Source organism: Anolis carolinensis, chromosome 2, assembly GCF_035594765.1.
Source record: "Anolis carolinensis isolate JA03-04 chromosome 2, rAnoCar3.1.pri, whole genome shotgun sequence".
Classification (NCBI taxonomy): Eukaryota; Metazoa; Chordata; class Lepidosauria; order Squamata; family Dactyloidae; genus Anolis; species Anolis carolinensis.
Window position 1 is genome coordinate 25,224,145 of NC_085842.1, and position 20,251 is coordinate 25,244,395.

The window sequence follows — 20,251 nt, forward strand, 5'->3', positions numbered from 1 at the left end:
AGTCTACACTGCCATATAATCCAGTTGAAATCAGATAATCTGTATTTTATAGGCAGTGTGGAAGAGGCCTGATTGAAGTGGCCCTGGGCTGAATGGGTTGCTAGCAGACCAAGTGGGTGGAGCTTAGCCTTCTAACTGACAGCAGACCAAGTGGGTGGAGCTTAGCCTTCTAACTGGCAACAATTGGATAAAAACAATTATTCCTCTCCCTCTAATTAGGACTTTATATTTCTTTTCTTTTTGTTGTATGAACATAGAGGCATGGATGAGGGGTTGTGCTGCCAAGTTTAGTGTTTCTGGGATGTGTAGTTTTGTTGTTTTGTCCTAGGCCAAAATTTCATTACCTTTTTATATATATAGAAGAGTATTTCAGTGGAAGACCCTGCGGGACACCTGGTATAACCCCCTTCTGCAATGCTAGAAAAGCACAATCAAAGCATTCCCAACAGATGGGCATTCAGTCTTTATAATAACAATAATAATAATAACAGGCAAAAGATCTCAGCCAGCATTTGGAAACAATAGACATTGACAAAATTACGATCTGCCAACTGCAAAAGGCCACCCTACTGGGATCTGCGCGCATCATCCGAGAATACATCGCAATTGGGAAGTGTTCGACTTGTGATTTTGTGATACGAAATCCAGCATATCTATCTTATTTCTATGTCATACAATTATTATTATTATTATTATTATTATTATTATTATTTTATTGTATGACACAGCAAACAAGATAGACATGCTGGATTTCATATCACAAAATCACAAGTCGGACACTTCCCAAGCGTCTAGGACTGTGTGATGTATTTCCGGATGATGCGTGCAGATCCCAGTAGGGTGGCCTTTTGCAGTTGGCAGATCGTAATTTGTCAATGTCTATTGTTTCCAAATGCCGGCTGAGATCTTTTGGCACGGCACCCAGTGTGCCCATCACCACCGGGACCACCTGCACTGGTTTCTGCCAGAGTTTATTATTATATTATTATTATTATTATTATTATTATTATTATTATTAGGAGGAGGAGGAGGGGGGGGAGGAGGAGGAGGAGGAGGAGGAGGAATAGGAGCAACCCCAGGGGCCATCCAATACAACCACCTTCTGCCATTTAGGAAAAGCACAGTCAAAGCACCTCCAGCAGATGGCTATCCAGCCTTTGTAATACTACTACTACTACTACTACTACTACTACTACTAATAATAATAATAATAATAATAATAATAATAATAGCAGAAACCCTAGTGGACATCCAGTCCAACTCCCTTCTGCCATGCAGGAAAAGCACAACCAAAGCATCCCCTGAGCAGTGGGAGGGAAATGGGGTTTTGGAAGCAAGCAAGGCAAGGGGGAAAGGATCTGGGCAGAGAAGAAGGTGAGTAAAAAGCCTTTTGGGGGTGGGGAGGTGGGGAGGAGAAGGAAGGAAAAGCTTGGAGGAGGAGGAGAAAAGCTCGGAGCCCCTCCGTATGCTTCACTGACCCCAAGGGCTCCACGGAGCACACTTTGAGAACCGCTACCCTACATATATCACTGGCAGACGTTTTTGATGTAGCCTCCCTACACCCACTCCCTGTCCCTCCCCAAACCACTACCTTCTGCCTCAACCTACAGGCCACAAGCCAGGTTTCCTTGACGCTGCCATAGGCACTCAAATTGGTGGTGAATCCAATGGACTGGAATGTGGCAGCGCCAGCCTTGCTGAGGTTCCTGTATTCTATGTAACAGTGGAAAATTCCTGAAAGGCAAAAGGCAGAGATTGTTGGAAATGCAATAGCACTTAGCACTAAAGAGCAGCAGTGACAGGGTATAGAGTCTAGACCCATTTTAGTAAAAAAAAAATCAACACAAAACCCTGGGTCCACTTGTCCAATGAGAGTGATGTACCTTAATTTTTCAAATGCCTAGGTAAGGAAACGGCAATGGTGGCAGTCCTTTCCCCAATTCAAGCCTCCAGCCAGAAGCAAAACTGGAAAGTTGTGAACACAGAGTTTAAACAACATACTTTTTGGAACTGCAGCTCCCAGAATTCCCAGGCAGTATGACCAAGATCTATGCAGGTTGGGAAATTATAGAAGCAGCTGTCATGAAAAGTAATTTCTCTAAGCTCCTCCACATCTACGTGATGCCATGTATGTCTGATGCGGGGGACTGGGATTTTTTCCCCCTGTTACACTAGGCATCTCTATCATATATGTCCATTGGCTACAACGTTTCTTTCTTTTCTGGAAGCTCTCTAGGGCAGAGGCTTCCAAACATTTCATGTTGGTGCCACATGTTTGAGACAGGCGTCATTTCACAACACAGCAATTCGTTTTCCCCGCAAATCAAAGGTTAAACCAACTCTTTATAATAGATATGGAGTGACACATGCATAAAGTGTCATAATGAAATGTATGGGGGTACAACATATCTCATGAAAATGGACTCAGAGGTTTCTCATTACGTTCATGCAACACACCTACACACTGCAGTCGACACACTGTGTAACGACACACAATTTGGAAAGCTCTGCTCTAGGAAGTGGTGGTTGATAACTTGTGGCCTAACAGCAATCTATGGACCACCAGTTCAAATAGCATTGATGTATGAAACTATAGGGCCTGAAATGTGAAACCAAGCTGCCATTTTCATCAGCTGACACACATGGAATTAATTATATATACGTTTTTAAGGTTTTTATAATGTGTTTTAACAATGTTATTAATGGATCTGTATGTATTGTTTTGTTTTTATGATTGCATTTTGGGCATTAAATTTTGCCAATTTTGTGTAAGCCGTCCTGAGTCCCCTCGGGTGAGAAAGGCGGGGTATAAATGTTGTAAATAAATAAATAAATAAATAAATAAATGAGATCACATTCCACAGCCAAATTTGCCTAGCAAGTGTAGTGAACTAGAAGCTGGATCCAGCTGGATCTAACTAATGACAGAATTGTCCAGCGTTGGTCCACATGTGCCCACATCAAGCCACACCTTCAGTTTTGGAAAAAGCAAAAGGGACCAAGTATATTTCTGGAGCACTGTCCCTCATGCTAGATGTCTGAAAGAGAAAGAATAATAGGGCTCTCCACATTTGCAGGTTTAACTTTTGTGAATTTAAGTATTTATTTATTTACAGTATTTATATTCCGCCCTTCTCACCCCGAAGGGGACTCAGGGCCGATCACATTATACACACATAGGGCAAACATTCAATGCCCATAAACACATCAAACAGAGACCGAGACAGACAGACGCAGAGGCAATTTAACCTTCTCCTGAGGGGATGTTCGATTCTGGCTACAGCGGGGAGCTGCTGCTTCATCATCCATTCTGACGGCACTTCCTCATTCCAGGTCGTAAATTAGTTAAACTTGCCTCCCCACTTTTATAAGTGGTACCTTATTTCCTACTTGATAGATACAACTATATATATACACTATAATATTTTTATTCATGGTTTTGCCGCTTTTATAGGGATCCTGGGCCCCAAACTCCTGCAAAGGTGGGGGGGGGGGTCTAGTGCATTAACACCAGTGTTCCCATCCTAAACTTACTGGGCCAGTTCAACTATAACAAAGAACCATGAGTACTCTACAAGACACTGTCGTCCCCTGGTTCTCTAGTTTAACCCTTGGACATCATTTACTCACCATACGCAATGATAGCCAGCACCCCAATAATCAGGATCCACACCAGAGCCCCGGCAGTGAATCTGAGCAGCAGAAGGAAGAGGAGGCTGAAGACCATGGCGATCAGGAGGCCTCTTGAAGGAAAGAAGAAGGCAGAAATAAATAAAATAAATACAGAGTGCAAAGGTGATCTTCTTCTCCGCATCATAAGTAAGAGGGAGCAGGCTTGTTTTCTGCTGCCCTGGAAACTAGGACTTGGAGCAATGAGTTTAAATTACAGGAGAGGAGATTCCACCTGAATATTGGGAAGAACTTCCTGACCGTATGAGCTGTTCAATAGTGGAACTCTCCGCCTCGGAATGTGGTGGAAGCTCTTTCCTTGGAAGCTTTTAAAGAGGCTAGTTGGCCATCTGTGAGGGTTGCTTTGATTGTGCTTTTCCTGCATGGCAGAATGGCTTGGACTAGATGGCTCTTCCAACTCTATTATTCTATGATTCTATGATCTACACTTTGCTGAAAATACACACCCTTCCAAATCTAGGGCTACACCTACTTTGCAAATTTCATGCTATTTGACTGCATTCTAACTGCCATGGCTCAATGCTATGAAAGTCTGGGATTTGAAGTTTTATAGGTCTTTAGTCTTCTGTGCCAAAGTGTGCTGGTGCTTCACTAAACTACAACACCCAGGATCCCATAGCATTGAACCATGGCAAAGAGGTGTTGAATTGCAGGAATACTATAGAGTAGATGCACTCTAAACCCCTAAAAGTTAACTCCTGCTGGGTAGCAGCACTATGTTTGTGTGTAAGAGTGTGTCCCACCTACCTCTATATTAGAGTGGGAAAACTGTGGACTGATCTAGCCCCGGGATCTAACTTTTGTAGCTCCCCAAACTCTCAACCTGCAATATATCAAAGGCACAAAAACCACACACAAATGTTCCTCTAGGTGTGAAACATGCACAAAAACACATACATATACAATCCTCAATTCTCCCCTCCAAAATGCAGTATGACTTCAGCATCTGCATGGGATCTATTTTGAGCTTACCAAGGAAATTGTGGATAATGGGTAACCCTATTGTATCTTTATTTTTATCCATTTTTTTATCCATACATGACACAATATCACTCCTAGTTGCCATTTAGGGGAGAATATGGATGAAAACTGAAATATTTTGGCAGATTCAGGAGGCAGGAACTGTCTGTGTGTGCCTTCTGCTGTAATGCAAATATGCCCATGTGTGGCTTATGTTGTAATGCAAATTAGTCTTGTACAGACTGGTGTGATGCAGATTCAAATCCCCACTCAGTCATGACATTTCAAGCCCGGCATTACTTCTCAAGATAAATGTAAAGCTTTTCCCAACATTAAGTCTAGTCGTATCTGACTCTGGGGGTTGGTGTTCATCTCATTTCAAGCTGAAGAGCCGGCGTTGTCTGTAGACACCTCCTAGGTCATGTGGCTGGCATGACCGCATGGAGTGCTGTTAACCTTCCCACTGGAGTGGTACCTATTGATCTACTCAAATTTGCATGTTTTCGAACTGCTAGGTTGGCAGAAGCTGGGGCTAACAGCGGAAGCTCACCCCGTTCCACAGATTCGAACTGCCAACCTTTTGGTTAGCAGGTTCAGCAGCTTAGCGGTTTAACCCACTGCGCCATCGGAGGCTCTCAAACTTAAAATGTTAAAATATGGTTAAAATATGGGGCAAGCATAAACAATCAATAGCCTGATAACCCATTAGTGGAAGAGCAGGACACACATGGAGTCAATAGTCACAATATATCATGCTGTTGTTCACTATGAGTGCATCTGCACTGATGAATTAATGCAGTTCAACACCACTTTAACTGCCATGGCTCCATGCTATGGAATCCTAGGAGTCATAGTTTGGTGAGGCACCAGCACTTTGGGCAGGGAAAGTTAAAGACCTTGTAAAACTACAACTCCCACAACTCCAAAGCATTGATCCATGGCAATGAATTGGTGTCAAACTGCATTAATTCTATAGTTTAGATCAGTGTGGTCCAACCTTTAGTTACCGGAGGGCCAATCAAACTTTAGTATAGGAATGTGAGGGCCAGAGACATTCCAGAAAGAAATTGAATTACATAATTAAAATATTTTTCCAGTAAGAAGGGCAAGGGCCAATAAAAATGAATTGGGGGGGCGCATGTGGCTTGTGGGCCATGGGTTGGACCACATTGGTTTAGATCAGGGGTCCCCAAACTAAGGCCCGGGGGCCACATGCGGCCCATCGAAGCCATTTATCCAGCCCCCGTGGTGGTGGCTCCCTCTTCCTCCGTCGAGGAAGGCACATGTGGCGCGTGGGCCTTTCCCACCTCTTCCATCACCTGGTGCGCACCTTCCAAAGCTTTGCTTGTTTATAATGGTATTTTAATTATTATTTAATTAATAATTTATTATTAAGGGGTGATTTGCTAGTGCTTTTGGTACACAAAGGCAGAAGGGGGTTGGACTAAATGGCCCAAGGGGTCTCTTACAACCCTATTATTATTATTATTATTATTATTATTATTATTATTATTATTGACACAAAGACACAATATAACTCAGCAAACGAGATATATATGCTGGATTTCATATCACAAAATCACAAGTCAAACACTTTCCAAGTGTTTATGTCTGTGTGATGTGTTGTTGTTGTTGTTAACAACGTTGAGGCTGGGTGACCATCTGTCAGGTGTGCTTTGTGCTTTTGGTGCACAAATCATAGAATCATAGAATCATAGAATAGTAGAGTTGGAAGAGACCTCATGGGCCATCCAGTCCAACCCCCTGCCAAGAAGCAGGAAATCGCATTCACAGCACCCCCGACAGATGGCCATCCAGCCTCTGCTTAAAAGCCTCCAAGGAAGGAGCCTCCACCACAGTCCGAGGCAGAGAGTTCCACTGCCGAACAGCCCTCACAGTGAGGAAGTTCTTCCTGATGTTCAGGTGGAATCTCCTTTCCTGTAGTTTGAAGCCATTGTTCCGTGTCCTAGTCTGCAGGGCAGCAGAAAACAAGCTTGCTCCCTCCTCCCTATGACTTCCCTTCACGTATTTGTACATGGCTATCATGTCTCCTCTCAGCCTTCTCTTCTGCAGGCTAAACATGCCAAGCTCTTTAAGCCGCTCCTCATAGGGCTTGTTCTCCAGACCCTTATTCATTTTAGTCGCCCTCCTCTGGACGCTTTCCAGCTTGTCAACATCTCCCTTCAACTGTGGTGCCCAGAATTGGACGCAGTATTCCAGGTGTCAGAAGGGGGTTGGACTAAATGGCACAAGGGGTCTCTTCCAAACCTCTTTATTATTTTTATTATGATTATGATTATGATTATTATTAACATTGAGGCTGTTTTTGTTCTCACTTTTTTAACTTCAAAATAAGATATGTGCAGGGTGCATAGGAATTTGTTCATAGTTTGTTTGTTTTTTTAACTATAGTCCGGCCCTCCCAACGGTCTGAGGGGCCATGAACTGGCCCCCTATTTAAAAAGTTTGGGGAACCCTGGTTTAGATGAACCTCATGTCTGCAACCTAGCCTCTTTGACATAATACCCAATTCCAGCAAAAAGCAAAACCTGGCAAAATGCAATGAGCTACATTGAGAAAATTCACTCTTCTTTAGACCAAGATGGAAGTATAACCTGTTTTTAATCAATGGCAAAGGCAAACTTTAGGGAACCAATGTAGTGTAGTGGTCTAAGTGTTGGATTATGAATATGGATACTAGGGTTTGAATCCCCGCTCAGCCATGGAAAACTATGGGCCTTGCACAAGGCAAAAGCAACCCTGCTCTGAACAAACCTTGCCAAGGAAATCTGCCATAAGCCGGAAACAACTTGAAGGCACACAACGCCAACAAAAGAAACCAGGATGTCAGATCACAAGCCAAATACCACAACTTTTTCAGGGAAATCATATGCATGCAAAGTAAATACATTGCTGAGTGGAACAACACGCCATTAATCTGATTGATATTCTGTTTGCTAAAGGACCGTTTGCCCCTCCCAGATCCACAATACAGGCACTCACATCAGGATCCAGTACCAGGAGCGGGTGAAATCCTCAAAGATCTTCAGTCCAATATTTTTGGCATCGAGAGACTTTATCAGCTGCCTGTTGAGAATTGAAATTGGAATTGAATTGCAAAGGAGGCAGTTAAAAGAGACTTGATAACTAGGAACATTAAGTGCCATCGCAGGAAGGAAGGGGAAAGCTAGCAGATAGATTGTAGTAACCAGGTTACTTTTCTGTGCAGCAAAACATAGGGCAAGTAATAAAGACAAGCAAGTTTATTTTAGGATGAGTTTTGTGAACTATGGCCCACGTCATCAGATGTATAAAATGTTCCTCCAAACTTTTGGGTAAATATAATAAACATGGTTGGGTATCAGCAATAGCTGGGTGAACTGAGAAATTATAATGGTCACAGGGGGCATCCACACTATCGAAGGAATGCAGTTTAACTCCACTTTAAATGCCATGGCCCGATGCTATGGGATTCTGTAATTTGTAGATTGATAAGGCATCAGGACTTTTTATCAGAGAGGGTTAAATACCTTCTAGGGCTGGATCTACACTGCCTTATATCCCAGGATCTGATTCCAGATTATCCGGCAGTATAGACTCATATAATCCAGTTCAAATCATATAATCTGGGATCAGATCCTGGGATATAGGGCAGTGTAGCTCCAGCCTAAAACTACTGTTCTGTCAGTTCCATAGCATTGAACCATGGCAGTTAAAGCGGTGTCAAACAGTATTATTATTTTAATGATAATGATAACCTTTTGGTTGTTTTTAAAACTCTACTGTCCCTGTAAGACTTGTGAGACATCTTGACTTGTAAGACATCTTGAGCCCTGAATCTGGGGGCAAAGGCAAAATATTAATAATATTAATAAAGGAAATCATCAGATGTGGACAATAGTTCACAAAGGTTCATGCTGTAATATGATTGCTTTTTGGTAACATCTGAGACTGTCATTTTGAGTAACATAATGAAACAATGTTTTACTAAACATTACAGTACCAACATATTAATCTACTATGTAATAACTAATGTGATACTTTGAAAAAACTGCAGTAGCAGCACTAAAAGTATTACTCTTTTAAAAATGATTTTCCTTGTGCTGTGGTTAATAGTGGATTTGTTTAGTTGATTTGATAACAATAAAATAATATAATTCGTCTTTGGTTTATTTCACTTTCACTACAGTTTAGATTGGCAGAGTTAGACCCACTTAATCTTTGGAGTTTTATGGCTGCTGTTTATTGTTTAGGATGTTAGTATTGGGTTTATTTAATTTACATATATTTTCATATATGGATATGCACCTTTTTATATGTGTTGCTCTTTCCTTTTTCCATTTCCCCATTACACTACGTAACACAGTGATTCTCAGCCTGCTGGCCTACAACTCCCAGGATGTATTAATGTATTAATTAATTATGTATTAATTTTAATTCAAGTATTCATTATTATATAATTCAAATCAAAATATTAATCTGAAGGAGAAATGAAGAATAGAAGGAAAATATCTGCCTCCGGATATTAGGGAAAAGAAAAGGGACGCTTGAAGAAATAGCACGAAACTGATCAGAATTTTGTGAAAGGTTTTTCACCCTCAACACCCTACAGTAGATGGAAGTCAACATTAATATCTCTAGTAGTGTGTCTGTGTTTTCGTCTTTTTTTCCCCTTTTTCCTTCTTGTATTATGGACTTTGTCTTATTCCCTTTGGGTTTTTTTTAATCACCTATCCTTTTTTTTCTCTCCTTCCATTGTTCTTTTATCATTTATCTGGAAAATGTATTCTCTAATAAAATTATTTTTTTTAAAAAATAATTCAATTATTTTAAATTTACTGTTGTATGTGTTTTAACGCATCTAGTAGTTGCTATATGTAAGCTGCCTTGAGTCTCTTGTGAGGTAGAGAAAGGCGGGGTAGAAATGGGTTAAATAAAATAAATAAACCACGGATATAACACAATTTTTGTCATTTCCTAATTGGCTCCATTATTTAAAAATGGAAAAGTTTATTAAACTGCAAAAACTTTATTTTTGAGGGACATGCTGCAGCACATTTTGCTATAGTTTTCCGATGAATTTCTCAGGGTCTCAAGTCAACCTAACTTGTGACAGCTACAAAAATGAATTTTCTGGAATATGACAGCTACTGCCAAAGTAAGCACCACACAATTATACAGGAAACACTTTATCCGCCATGGCGCAATGCTGTGGGATCATGGAAGTTGTAGTTTTAAGACATCTTTAGTCTTCTCTCTCAATGAATGCTGGTGCTTCCCCAAATTACAGCTCCCAGGATTCCCCAGTATTGAGCCATCTCAATTAAAGTGGCCTCAAACTGCATTAATTCTACTGTGTAGATGATCCTTAGAATCTTTATCCATCTCCGGGGTGTGACTTTCCCCAGATTTCAGTCTTCTCATTATATATTATAAATATTATTTTAAATAATGAAAACCTAAGAGTTCTTGATGCAAGGCATGTCCTCTGCTGCTGAAAGAACATGGCAAGCTACTTTTAAAATGTAATTAATACCCACCACTTGTTACACTTTTTGAAAAGTAAACCATTGCCATTACTCACTACAGCGTTAAAAAAAAATGAACATTTTCAATTACTTGGCACACAGCTTTTCTATTACTGTTTAAAACAGATACTTTGAACTGATAAGGGAACTTGATAAAACTTAGGGAGAGGCGAACCAAGTCAAAATGTCCCTAAAAAGCTGGAAAATGGACTTACTCTGCTCCCAATTTGATATCTTCGATGGTTTCATTGACAGTCTTCCCAGTCAGGGTAAAGTTTTCGGCTTCAGAGATATTAAAAGTAGGAAAGCAGCGATTAAGGACTGTGTGAAGAAAGGGGAGACAGTTAGGACTACCGCACTTCTAAAGGAGAGTCAGCATTAGCACCAAAGGAGCGTCCCCATTCTTTCCCTTTTAATTGCTTTTTTCTCTTAATCGATCCATGAAGACAAAATCCCAGGCATCAGGGCCAACACATTTAAGGTTCACTTTTTGCACCCCAATTCTCAGAACCCTTCATGCCCAATCTGCACTGCCATATAATCCAGTTTCTGAATCCAGATTATCTGCTTTGAACTAGATTATATGGCAGTGTAGACTCATATAATCCAATTCAAAACAGATAATCCGGATTCGGAAACTGGACTATATGGCATTGTAGATCCAGCCTCAGATACAACTACAGGGGAGATTTGTAATGAGATACCAATAGCGTGCTTATGTTCTTCTCCCTTCTTAAGACCAAAGTCTTCCTCTTCATTTCAGATTCCACCATCACCCATTTTTATAATTTCTTCCCTAGGAATGCATCTGAAGTGATGTGTTTTTATACTTATAAAAGTTCAATTTTATTTTAACATTTCTCTTTTGTATGTTTTTCAATGTTTACTTTTTAAATATGACTCACTTTGGGCCTCAATTCCAATAAAGAAGTGGGGTAAAACTAAATCTATTAATACTAGTAAATCTATAAATAAATGCAAATGTGAGTAGATCAATAGTTGCTGCTTCTGCGGGAAGATAATGGCGCTCTATGCAGTCATGCCGACCACATGAGCTTGGAGGTGTCTATGGATAATGCCGGTTCTTCAGCTTAGAAATGGAGATGAGCACCAACACCCAGAGTCAAATAATGTCAGGGGAAAACCTTTACCTATATATGTATTGCTAAATATAAGGCCTCCCCTGAAAGTAAGACCCAGCAAAGTTTTTGTTTGGAAGCATGCCCGCTGAACAGAACACCAGAGCATGCAGGATCGGTAAATGTACGTATACGTAACATAGAGTGTTGTACATGGAAATAATGGTAGTAACAAGAAATTCTTGATAAGATTCAGTTTGTCTGGTTATACTGGTTTGTGATTACAACTACTGTACAGTATATAATAAATGTTCATTTTTTTGTTCAACAATAAATGTGAATTCTTCTTCATGGAAAAATAAGACATTCCCTGAAAATAAGACCTAGCGCATCTTTGGGAGCAAAAATTAATATAAGACACTATCTTATTTTCGGGGAAACACGGTACATCCAGAGAGCACTGTTGACTCGAACAATGATGGAGCTGGACCAAACTTGGCCCAAATACTCAGTATGCCCAAATGTGAACATTGGTGGAGTTTGGGGAAAACAGACCTTGACATTTGGGAGCTGTGGTTGCTGGGATTTATAGTTCACCCATAACGGGGTTCCTAAGACCATCAGAAATATGTGTTTTCTCATGGTCTTTGGTGACCCCTCTGGCAACCACCTCACGACCCCCCCCCCCGGGGGTCCCAACCCCCAGGTTGAGAAATGCTGGTTTAGGGGATCCATATTCTACTTTCCGGAGCCTCCGGTGGCTCAGCGTGTTAAAAAAGGTCCCAGGTTCAAATCCGGGAGTGGAGTGAGTGCCGCTGTTAGCTCCAGCTTCTGCCAACCTAGCAGTTCGAAAACATGCAAATGTGAGTAGATCAATAGGTACCGCTCCAGCGGGAAGGTAATGGCATTCCATGCAGTCATGCCGGCCACATGACCTTGGAGATATCTACAGACAACGCTGGCTCTTCGGCTTTGAAATGGAAATAAGCACCAACCCCCAAAGTCGGACACGACTGGACTTAACGTCAGGGGAAACCTTTACCTTATTCTACTTTCCAGTGAATTTCTGGTCACTTGCAGTTTTGCAAAAATGCAAACAAAATAATTTTCTTTTGCTTTGTAGACTGGGGTGGGGAGACTGACCATACCCAGAGGACAAAATGAGACCATAGACTTGCCGAAATTGCCCACCCCTTTTTTAAAACAGTTGTGGAGATGAGTAGACTTCTACGCTGCTTTTTATAGCACTGAGGAGAAGGCAAACACACCGCCAGGCAGCATTTTCACTTCAACAGAATGGATGTGAAGCTGGGCAATCCCCCTTAATTCACTGTGAATGAGGTCAGTCAGCACTTACTTGGTTGAGTTGGAAGAGTGAATTCTGGGCAGAGTTCTTTCTGGATAATGTCTCTTATAGTCTGGAAAGAAAATGAGAAGTCTGGCTACTTTGTTGGTGCAAAGGGAATGCCACTTCCACATAGAAGACCACAGGAAAGTATACAACTGATTTCAGAGACATTATATATGAGATTTGAGCAGGGTAAGCCCTAGTTAGGACTTGGAGGGAGGACACCAACAAATGCTAGATGCTATAAGCTATATTTCAGAGGAAGGAAAGTCCTCTTGTGAGCATTCTTTGCCTAAGAAAACCCAATGAAATTCATAGGACTTCCATAAGAGAACAGGTAACATGAAGGAATACACATGACCTAGTAGTATAATCTGTCATTTTGGTGCATATGTTTGCATCTTTGTTTTATTTTATACCTCCTCTGAAGTATTAGGAAGAACTGTTTGATAGTGAAATATGCTGCCTGGAAGTGTGGTGGAGTCTCCATCTCTGGAGGTTTTTTAAGCAGAAGCTGGATGGTCATTTATTAGGAGTGCTTTGGTTGTGTCTTCCTGCATGGCAGAATGAGGCTGGACTGGATGGCCCTTGGGGTCTCTTCCAACTCTAGGATTGTAAATAGGAAAAGCCACAAAGGAAAATGATACTAGGACAGGCTGGAAGATATGAGTGCCTGCATTGCACTATACCAATATGATTAGCAGCTTTAACAGTGAGCCCAAGAAGTAAAATTCAGTAGTAAACCCAAGTATAAATTCCAACAGGACTGAAATTAAACAGGCATTAGTAATAAACAACAATGCAGGTGCTCATATCTTCCAGCCTGTCCTGACGACACTACCTAGAAGAATCCTTCATCTTGTGTGACTGTGGAGTAGAACAAACAACTCAACATCGGTATGCTCGCCCACAATGCCCTGCCTCATGCACAGAGGAAGAATTGTTTAAAGCTACAGACAATGCAGTTGCTGTTGCCCGTTTTGGTCAAAAATTATTTAACCGCTTGTGTTCCCTCTATATTTATCAGTTTTATACTTATTTATGCAATGCTTTTGATACGAAATCAGGGGAGTCCTGAAGTTTACAGAAATGTGAGAAACAACCACCTTAAAAGAACTAAGAGTACATCTACACTGACTAATTAGGTTAGTTCAGGGCCAGTTTGGCAGAAACTGATTTCACTGTATGGCTGATTCGACTGCCATTCCTGGAACAGGTCCAAGGTCAGGAAAGTGGTTACATTAACCAAGGAAAATGGTCTCAAACTAATTCCAGAATCCATAATATCTGCAGCTTGACTGCTACCAGAGAATAAGTTTTGAATGGCCCCATTTCTGGGGATATCTGAGATGGAAACAAGAAGGGAAAGTGACAGTTAGCAGTGGAGGTAATCCATTGCCCATCATAGAATCACAGAACTGGAAGAGACTCCCAAGGGCCATCCAGCCCAACCCCATTCTGCTAGGCAAGAAAACACAATCAAAACACTCCCAGCAGGTGGCCATCCAGCCTCTGCCGAAAAACCTCCAAACTCTGGTCCCCAGTGTTGTAATCCAATGTTCAAACCACTACATTACACTGGCTCTTACCACAGCTAGTACATGACCGTATACGGAAATAGTTTGTTGCACTTCCCCATTCAGTATTGGGAAAGGGTTTTTTGGACTACAACTTGTAGAACTCCTCAGACAACAAAGGATTCTGGGAGTTGTAGTGTACAAAAAAGACTTTCCCAGGCTTTTGGGGAAAAGCTTGCAAAAATTAATCCATGGGACACACCATTCAGAGTTGGTGTGAAAATAATACCCAATACGTCTTTACAGACATTTTAAACCCCAGTTAAAGTCAAAGCAAGATATCAGGTTTGCTTTGACCTTAAACTGTTAGGGATTAGAGGAGGACAAAGAACGAAGGCGGTCTAGCAAAAAGTACGAACTGCACCCTCAACATACCAGATTAGTGGTCTTAAGGTCAATACGTGGCTGGCACAACATCTGGTCCCATATTTTGGAAGGATGCTGATAGGGAGGGAAGAAGGCATTGGGTGGCACAACCCAGAACTTATCCGTACAGGATGAGACACAAATCTGGGGAGAGAAGAAGAAGCATTGTTAGCAGATATGGCAGAAAGCAAGGATGAGGAAAACATGCAACCCTAATGTACTTTTCACCATCACTGAAAATCAGAGGATAGAATTGCCCCCAAATCCACCACAAAAATGGCACAAAACGATGGTTAAGAGTATGAATCATTTCTGTGGGACCAATCATAAAGATTTCATTTATCTGCATGCAGAAAATACCATATCTTATCACATTAGAGTCACCATCGCATAATAGTTGCACCCCCTTTTGAGGAAGGCAAAGTTGGTATTATGCAATGAAATAGGATCTGTTCTCTCGAGGCAGTTTTGTGGCCCTTCACTGTGATTCTATAGTATGCTCCATCCAGAAGTTGAGCAGAGGTTCCCAATCTTTGGTCCTCCAGGTGTTTTAGACTTCAACTCCCACAATTCCTAACAGCTGTTAAAATGACTGCGATTTCTGGGGGTTGAAGTTCAAAACAACTAGAGGACCAAAGGTTGGGAACCACTACTGTAGAGTCATGATGGAGGGCCTGAAATGTTAAAGAGGTGTTCCCTCTGGACATATTCTATTTTTCAGTATGATTCTATTGTAAGCTTCCATCGAAAATTAATCATTTCAATGGAGTTGGCTATAATATCCAGTTCAACGTTTTTACAATACATCCATATCTCGCGGATATGAGAGACACCCTGTATTTTTATTTGTTTGTTTTACTGTCACAATCATTTGAACACAAAGCTCAGGCTTTCTGGACTTCCAATGAAGGCTGAACTTCAGGTGGACCATGTACTGAATTTCTCCTACTCATACTTTTGTTTTAAGCACAGGGATCACAATGAGAGCAATAGGAAACAGGAAAAACCTAACATTACTCTCTGATGTCCTGGCTTGCAACTGCAATCCCCTACTCTAAATAAGTTATCCTCGCACCTACCATGAGGCTATTCACCTGCTGAAATAGGCAATTTCAGCAGGTCCAGACACATCCCCTCAAAAATCCACTTTTTAACTATTCCCCTCCAAAGTGGATTTGACCAGAAGTTCACTTCCAGGAATCTAGAAAGACCAGTTATCCACCAAATATAGTATAGTCCTTAATTCTGAGGAGAATCAGCACTCCCAAAGTCATTCCAAAGCAGCAATTTTACTTTTTTGTGAGTAAAATACCAATTTGGGAGCAATCTCGAAGGGCGGACAATCCCAGATCCCAGGACCAAAAGAAAGTGGCATATTAATTGTTGCTGTTGTGAAATTTTGCCTTTTTTCTAAATGCATTTGAAAGTGGCTTACAATTTAAGTTTAAAACGGAATGGCTAAAATAATTTGAATTATAAAAATATAAAGTTATCTTCTATAGAAATATATATATGTGTTGATTTTTTTTTGAAATGTTCATTTTTTTAATTGTGCTGTAACCCACCTCGAGCAGCAGGGAGAAGCAGGTAAGAAATAAAATTATTATTGTCATTATTGTTGTTGTTGTTGATAAGAGGCTGCAGTGGTGCAGCAGGTTAAACTGCTAAGCTGTAGAGCTTGCTGACTGGATTGTTGACAATTTGAATCTGTAGACAGAGTGAGCTTTCGTTGTTAGACCCAGCTTCTGCCAACCTAGCAGTTCTAAAACATGCAGATGTGAGTAGATCAATAGGTGGGAAGGTAACAGCATTCCATGCAATTATGCTGACCACATGACCTTGGAGGTATCTACGGACAACGCTGGCTCTTTGGCTTAGAAATGGAGATGAGTACCAACCCCCACAGTCAGACATGACTAGACTTCATGTCAGGGGAAAACCTTTACCTTTAACCTATGTTTATTTTATTTTATGTCTGTTTATGCAGCATTGAATTATTGCCTACTTGTAAGCCGCTTTGAGTCCCAGAATTGGACTCGACAAGACTTAATGTCAAGGGGAAACCTTTACCTATTATTATTATTATTATTATTGACACAATGACATAGTCTGACACAGCAAACAAGATAGATATGCTGGATTTCATATCACAAAATCACAAGTCAAACACTTCTATTATTATTATTATTATTATTATTATTATTATTATTATTATTATCCCTCCACATTTGCTGGGGTTAGGGGTACAGGCAACCATGAAAGTGGGAAAACTTCATGTTCCAAGTAATGACACTTTTTGTAATGAGATCACAAGAACACCATTACAATGGGTTCAAATTATAGGGGAAAGGTTCTGCCTAAACACTAAGAACAAATTCCGAACAATAAGAGTTGTTTAGCAGTGAAATATGCTGCCTTGAACAATGGTGGAGTCTCCTTCTCTGGAGGTTTTCAAGCAAAGGCTGGATGGCCATCTGTCGGGAGAGCTTTGATTGTGGGTTCCTCCATGGCAGAAGGGGGTTGGCCTGGATGGCTTTTGTGGTCTCTTCCGGTTCTATGATTCTATTTCAAAAACTGATGCCTCATTCCCCTGATTTGATACTTCATTGATTCCTAAATTTTTGGATAGAAATGGGATCACAAATGGTCCCAGATGGTCCAGTTGCACTTGGTAGACATTAGCACTGAAAAATGATGGGAACCTGGTGGGCCCTGGGCTACCCATCGCTAAGCAACACCCTACCTGTGTTGTGGGGCACTGCAATCCATTCATTGCTGCTGCAAGGATGTTCACAGTCGTGGCACATTTAATAAGGTTGAAGTACAGCAAGAAAGGTTTGTCACTGCAAACAGAGAGAACAGGAAACTTAAAATTAAAATATTAGAAGTACCACCTTCTTCCCTAGGTCCACAATATAGTGAGCAGGCACATGGTCCAGACAACAGCTTCCAATGAAGGATCCTTGGTGTAACATCAGCTTTGGTGGAAAGGAGCCCCCTAGTAGCACAGTGGATTAAATCCTTGTGCTGGTAGGACTGCTGACTTGAAGGTTCCCAGCTCAAATCCAACCCGGAGAGAGCACGGATGAGCTCCCTCTATTAGCTCCAGCTCCATGCGTGGACATGAGAGAACATCCGGGCGTTCCCTGGGCAATGCCCTTGCAGACGGCTAATTCTCTCACATCAGAAGCAACTTGCAGTTTCTCAAGTCACTCCTAACACAGAAAAAAAAGCTTTGGTGGAGGTAAGGGAAAATTGTCCCACTACACCAGTGTATCACAAACTGTGCTCCTTCAGGTGTTTTGGGCTTCAGCTCCCAGAAATCCCAGCCAGCTTACCAGCTGTTAGGAATTGTGGGAGGTAAATTCCAAAACATCTGGAGAAGCATAGTTTGAGAAACTCTGCATTACACAATTACAGCACTACTATTCCACTGCCATCTGTCTATCCATCCATCTATCTACCTAAAGTAAACGTAAAGGTTTCCCCTTGACATTAATTCTAGTTGTGTCCGACTCTGGGGGTTGGTGCTCATCTCCATTTCTAAGCCTAAGAGTCTGCATGGTCCTTAGACACCTTCAAGGTCATGTGGCCGGCATGACTGCATGGCATGCCTTTACATTCCCACCAGAGTGGCGCCTGTTGATCTACTCACATTTGCATGTTTTCAAACTGCTAGGTTGACACAGGCTGGGGCTAATAGCGGGAGCTCATCTTGTCCGGCAAATTCAAACCGCTGACCTTCCAGTCAGCAAGTTCTGCAGCTTAGTGGTGTAACTCGCTGCACCACCACAGCTCCACATATCTATCTATCTAAAAAGTCAAAATATGTCAGTTTGTCAGTCTGTCTGTCTATCTGTCTATCAGTCTGCTTGCCTCTTTCTACCAAAGGCTGTTGCCAGGTGAAGTGGCCCTCTGTGATGTCACTGGGAAAATAACAAAGAGATCCACATTGCTATTGCAAAGTAGGCCCTCTCAGAGCTTGAGAAGGGAAGGAAAGAAAGAGACAAAGAAGGGAAAGGAAGAGAAAGGAGAAGGAAGTGAAGGAAGGGGGGAGAAAGAAAAAAGAGGAAAGGAAGGAAGAAGAGAAGGAGGGAAGGAAGAAATGAAAAGGTATGAGGGAAGGGCAAGAAAAAGAAGGGATGAAAGCAGGAGTGAAGCAGTCACTCCGACACCCAAGCAATGCCAATTATATACACTAGTGGCGGTATTAAAATAAAATATTATATTCGCTTCACTGTTTTATTGTTGTATATGTCGGGCTTTGTCCCCATGTAAGCCGCTCCGAGTCCCTCCGGGGAGATGGGGCGGGGTATAAAATAAATTTGTTGTTATTATATTATTATTATTATTATTATTATTATTATTATTATTATTATTATTATTATTATTATATATAATATTATATAATAAAACTCCTCCCTAAGACAGAGTCAATTGCTTTGATTCCCCCTTCCTTCCCATGAAACTCTCTCCCAAACTTACCGGTTGCCACCAATTCCACAATAGGATCCAGTTGAATTCCTGGGATAAATAACCTGCCGAGGGTCGCCATAGAGCCAGGCTGAGAGGAGAGAATAGAGAACATGGTCTTAACATTTTACAAAATAGGCTACTGGTTAAAATATCCGCCTAAGACATGGAGATTGACATGGGAAGATTGCAAAAATAACACGATTCCTATGAATAATAATAATAATAATAATAATAATAATAATAATAATAATAATAATAAACTTTATTTATACCCCGCCACCATCTCCCCAACGGGGACTCGGGGCGGCTTACATGGGGCCATGCCCAGAACAATACAATATAACAAAATATAATAGAACAACAAATCATAGCACATTAAACAACACAATAAAAGAAAATATACACTACATTAAACAAGATCAAAGAACAATAAAACCAAGGGAGGTTTTACAATGGGTTCTTGGTATCCAGTGACATTTGATTTCAGTACCTGCTGTGGATACCAAAATCCATTATATACATTGGCATAGTAAAATGATGTCCCTCATGTGAAATGGCAAAAGCAAGATATGCTTTTTGGATCTTATTTCAGGGGAATATTTCCATTGGATTGCTGAGTATGGGAATGCATAGGACCAACTGTCTCTAAAACTTTCAAGAAATAATTAGACTCTTTCTCAAATTGAGCATTACACATGATATGACATATATTACCCTTGTCAATATAACTATTAATATGCAATTAATTGAATACACATAGGCATATATACCAAGAAAACTAGCTTTGCAAGACTACCAGAAGGCAAGTTAAACCCATAGAGAGTCTTTATGATTGCAGAAGAAATTAATTTTTAATTTCTAAAGACTGTAAGGTTTTACTGTTCAAGTCACTTTGCTAAAAATAGAATGTGTTTCAAGTTTTTCACATCAGCCAATGTGGATCATAAATTGCCTCCACAACAAAGTCCATGCAAATAAAACTGTTTTGTAAACTCACTCGTCATATATGTTTGGCAGGTTTCAGCTTCGCTGGTATGAAAGTATAATGTTACCGAGGTGACATCTACACTGTAGAATTAATGCTTTTGACACCACTTTAACTGCTGTGACTCAATGCAATGGAACCATGTGAATGCAGTTTTATAAGATTTTTAGTCCCATCTGCCAAAAAATGCTGTTGCCCAATTATACAACAATTTCCAGGTTTTCCTAGCATTGAGCCATGGC

The 20,251-nt window shown here is 40.9% G+C and overlaps 1 protein-coding gene across 1 annotated transcript in view; it reads right to left on the minus strand.

Annotated features, from left to right (window-relative positions):
* The window catches only part of slc44a4 (solute carrier family 44 member 4), a 62,317-nt gene that overhangs the window by 18,737 nt on the left and 23,329 nt on the right, over positions 1–20,251 (minus strand). Inside the window, exons 4-11 of the mRNA XM_062973594.1 lie at positions 19,034–19,112; positions 17,292–17,391; positions 14,558–14,692; positions 12,615–12,675; positions 10,394–10,499; positions 7,654–7,737; positions 3,631–3,743; positions 1,609–1,734 (exon numbers count right to left, since the gene is read on the minus strand). Of these exons, the coding sequence (XP_062829664.1) occupies positions 1,609–1,734; positions 3,631–3,743; positions 7,654–7,737; positions 10,394–10,499; positions 12,615–12,675; positions 14,558–14,692; positions 17,292–17,391; positions 19,034–19,112 (804 nt within the window). The remainder of the gene's footprint in view (positions 1–1,608; positions 1,735–3,630; positions 3,744–7,653; positions 7,738–10,393; positions 10,500–12,614; positions 12,676–14,557; positions 14,693–17,291; positions 17,392–19,033; positions 19,113–20,251) is intronic.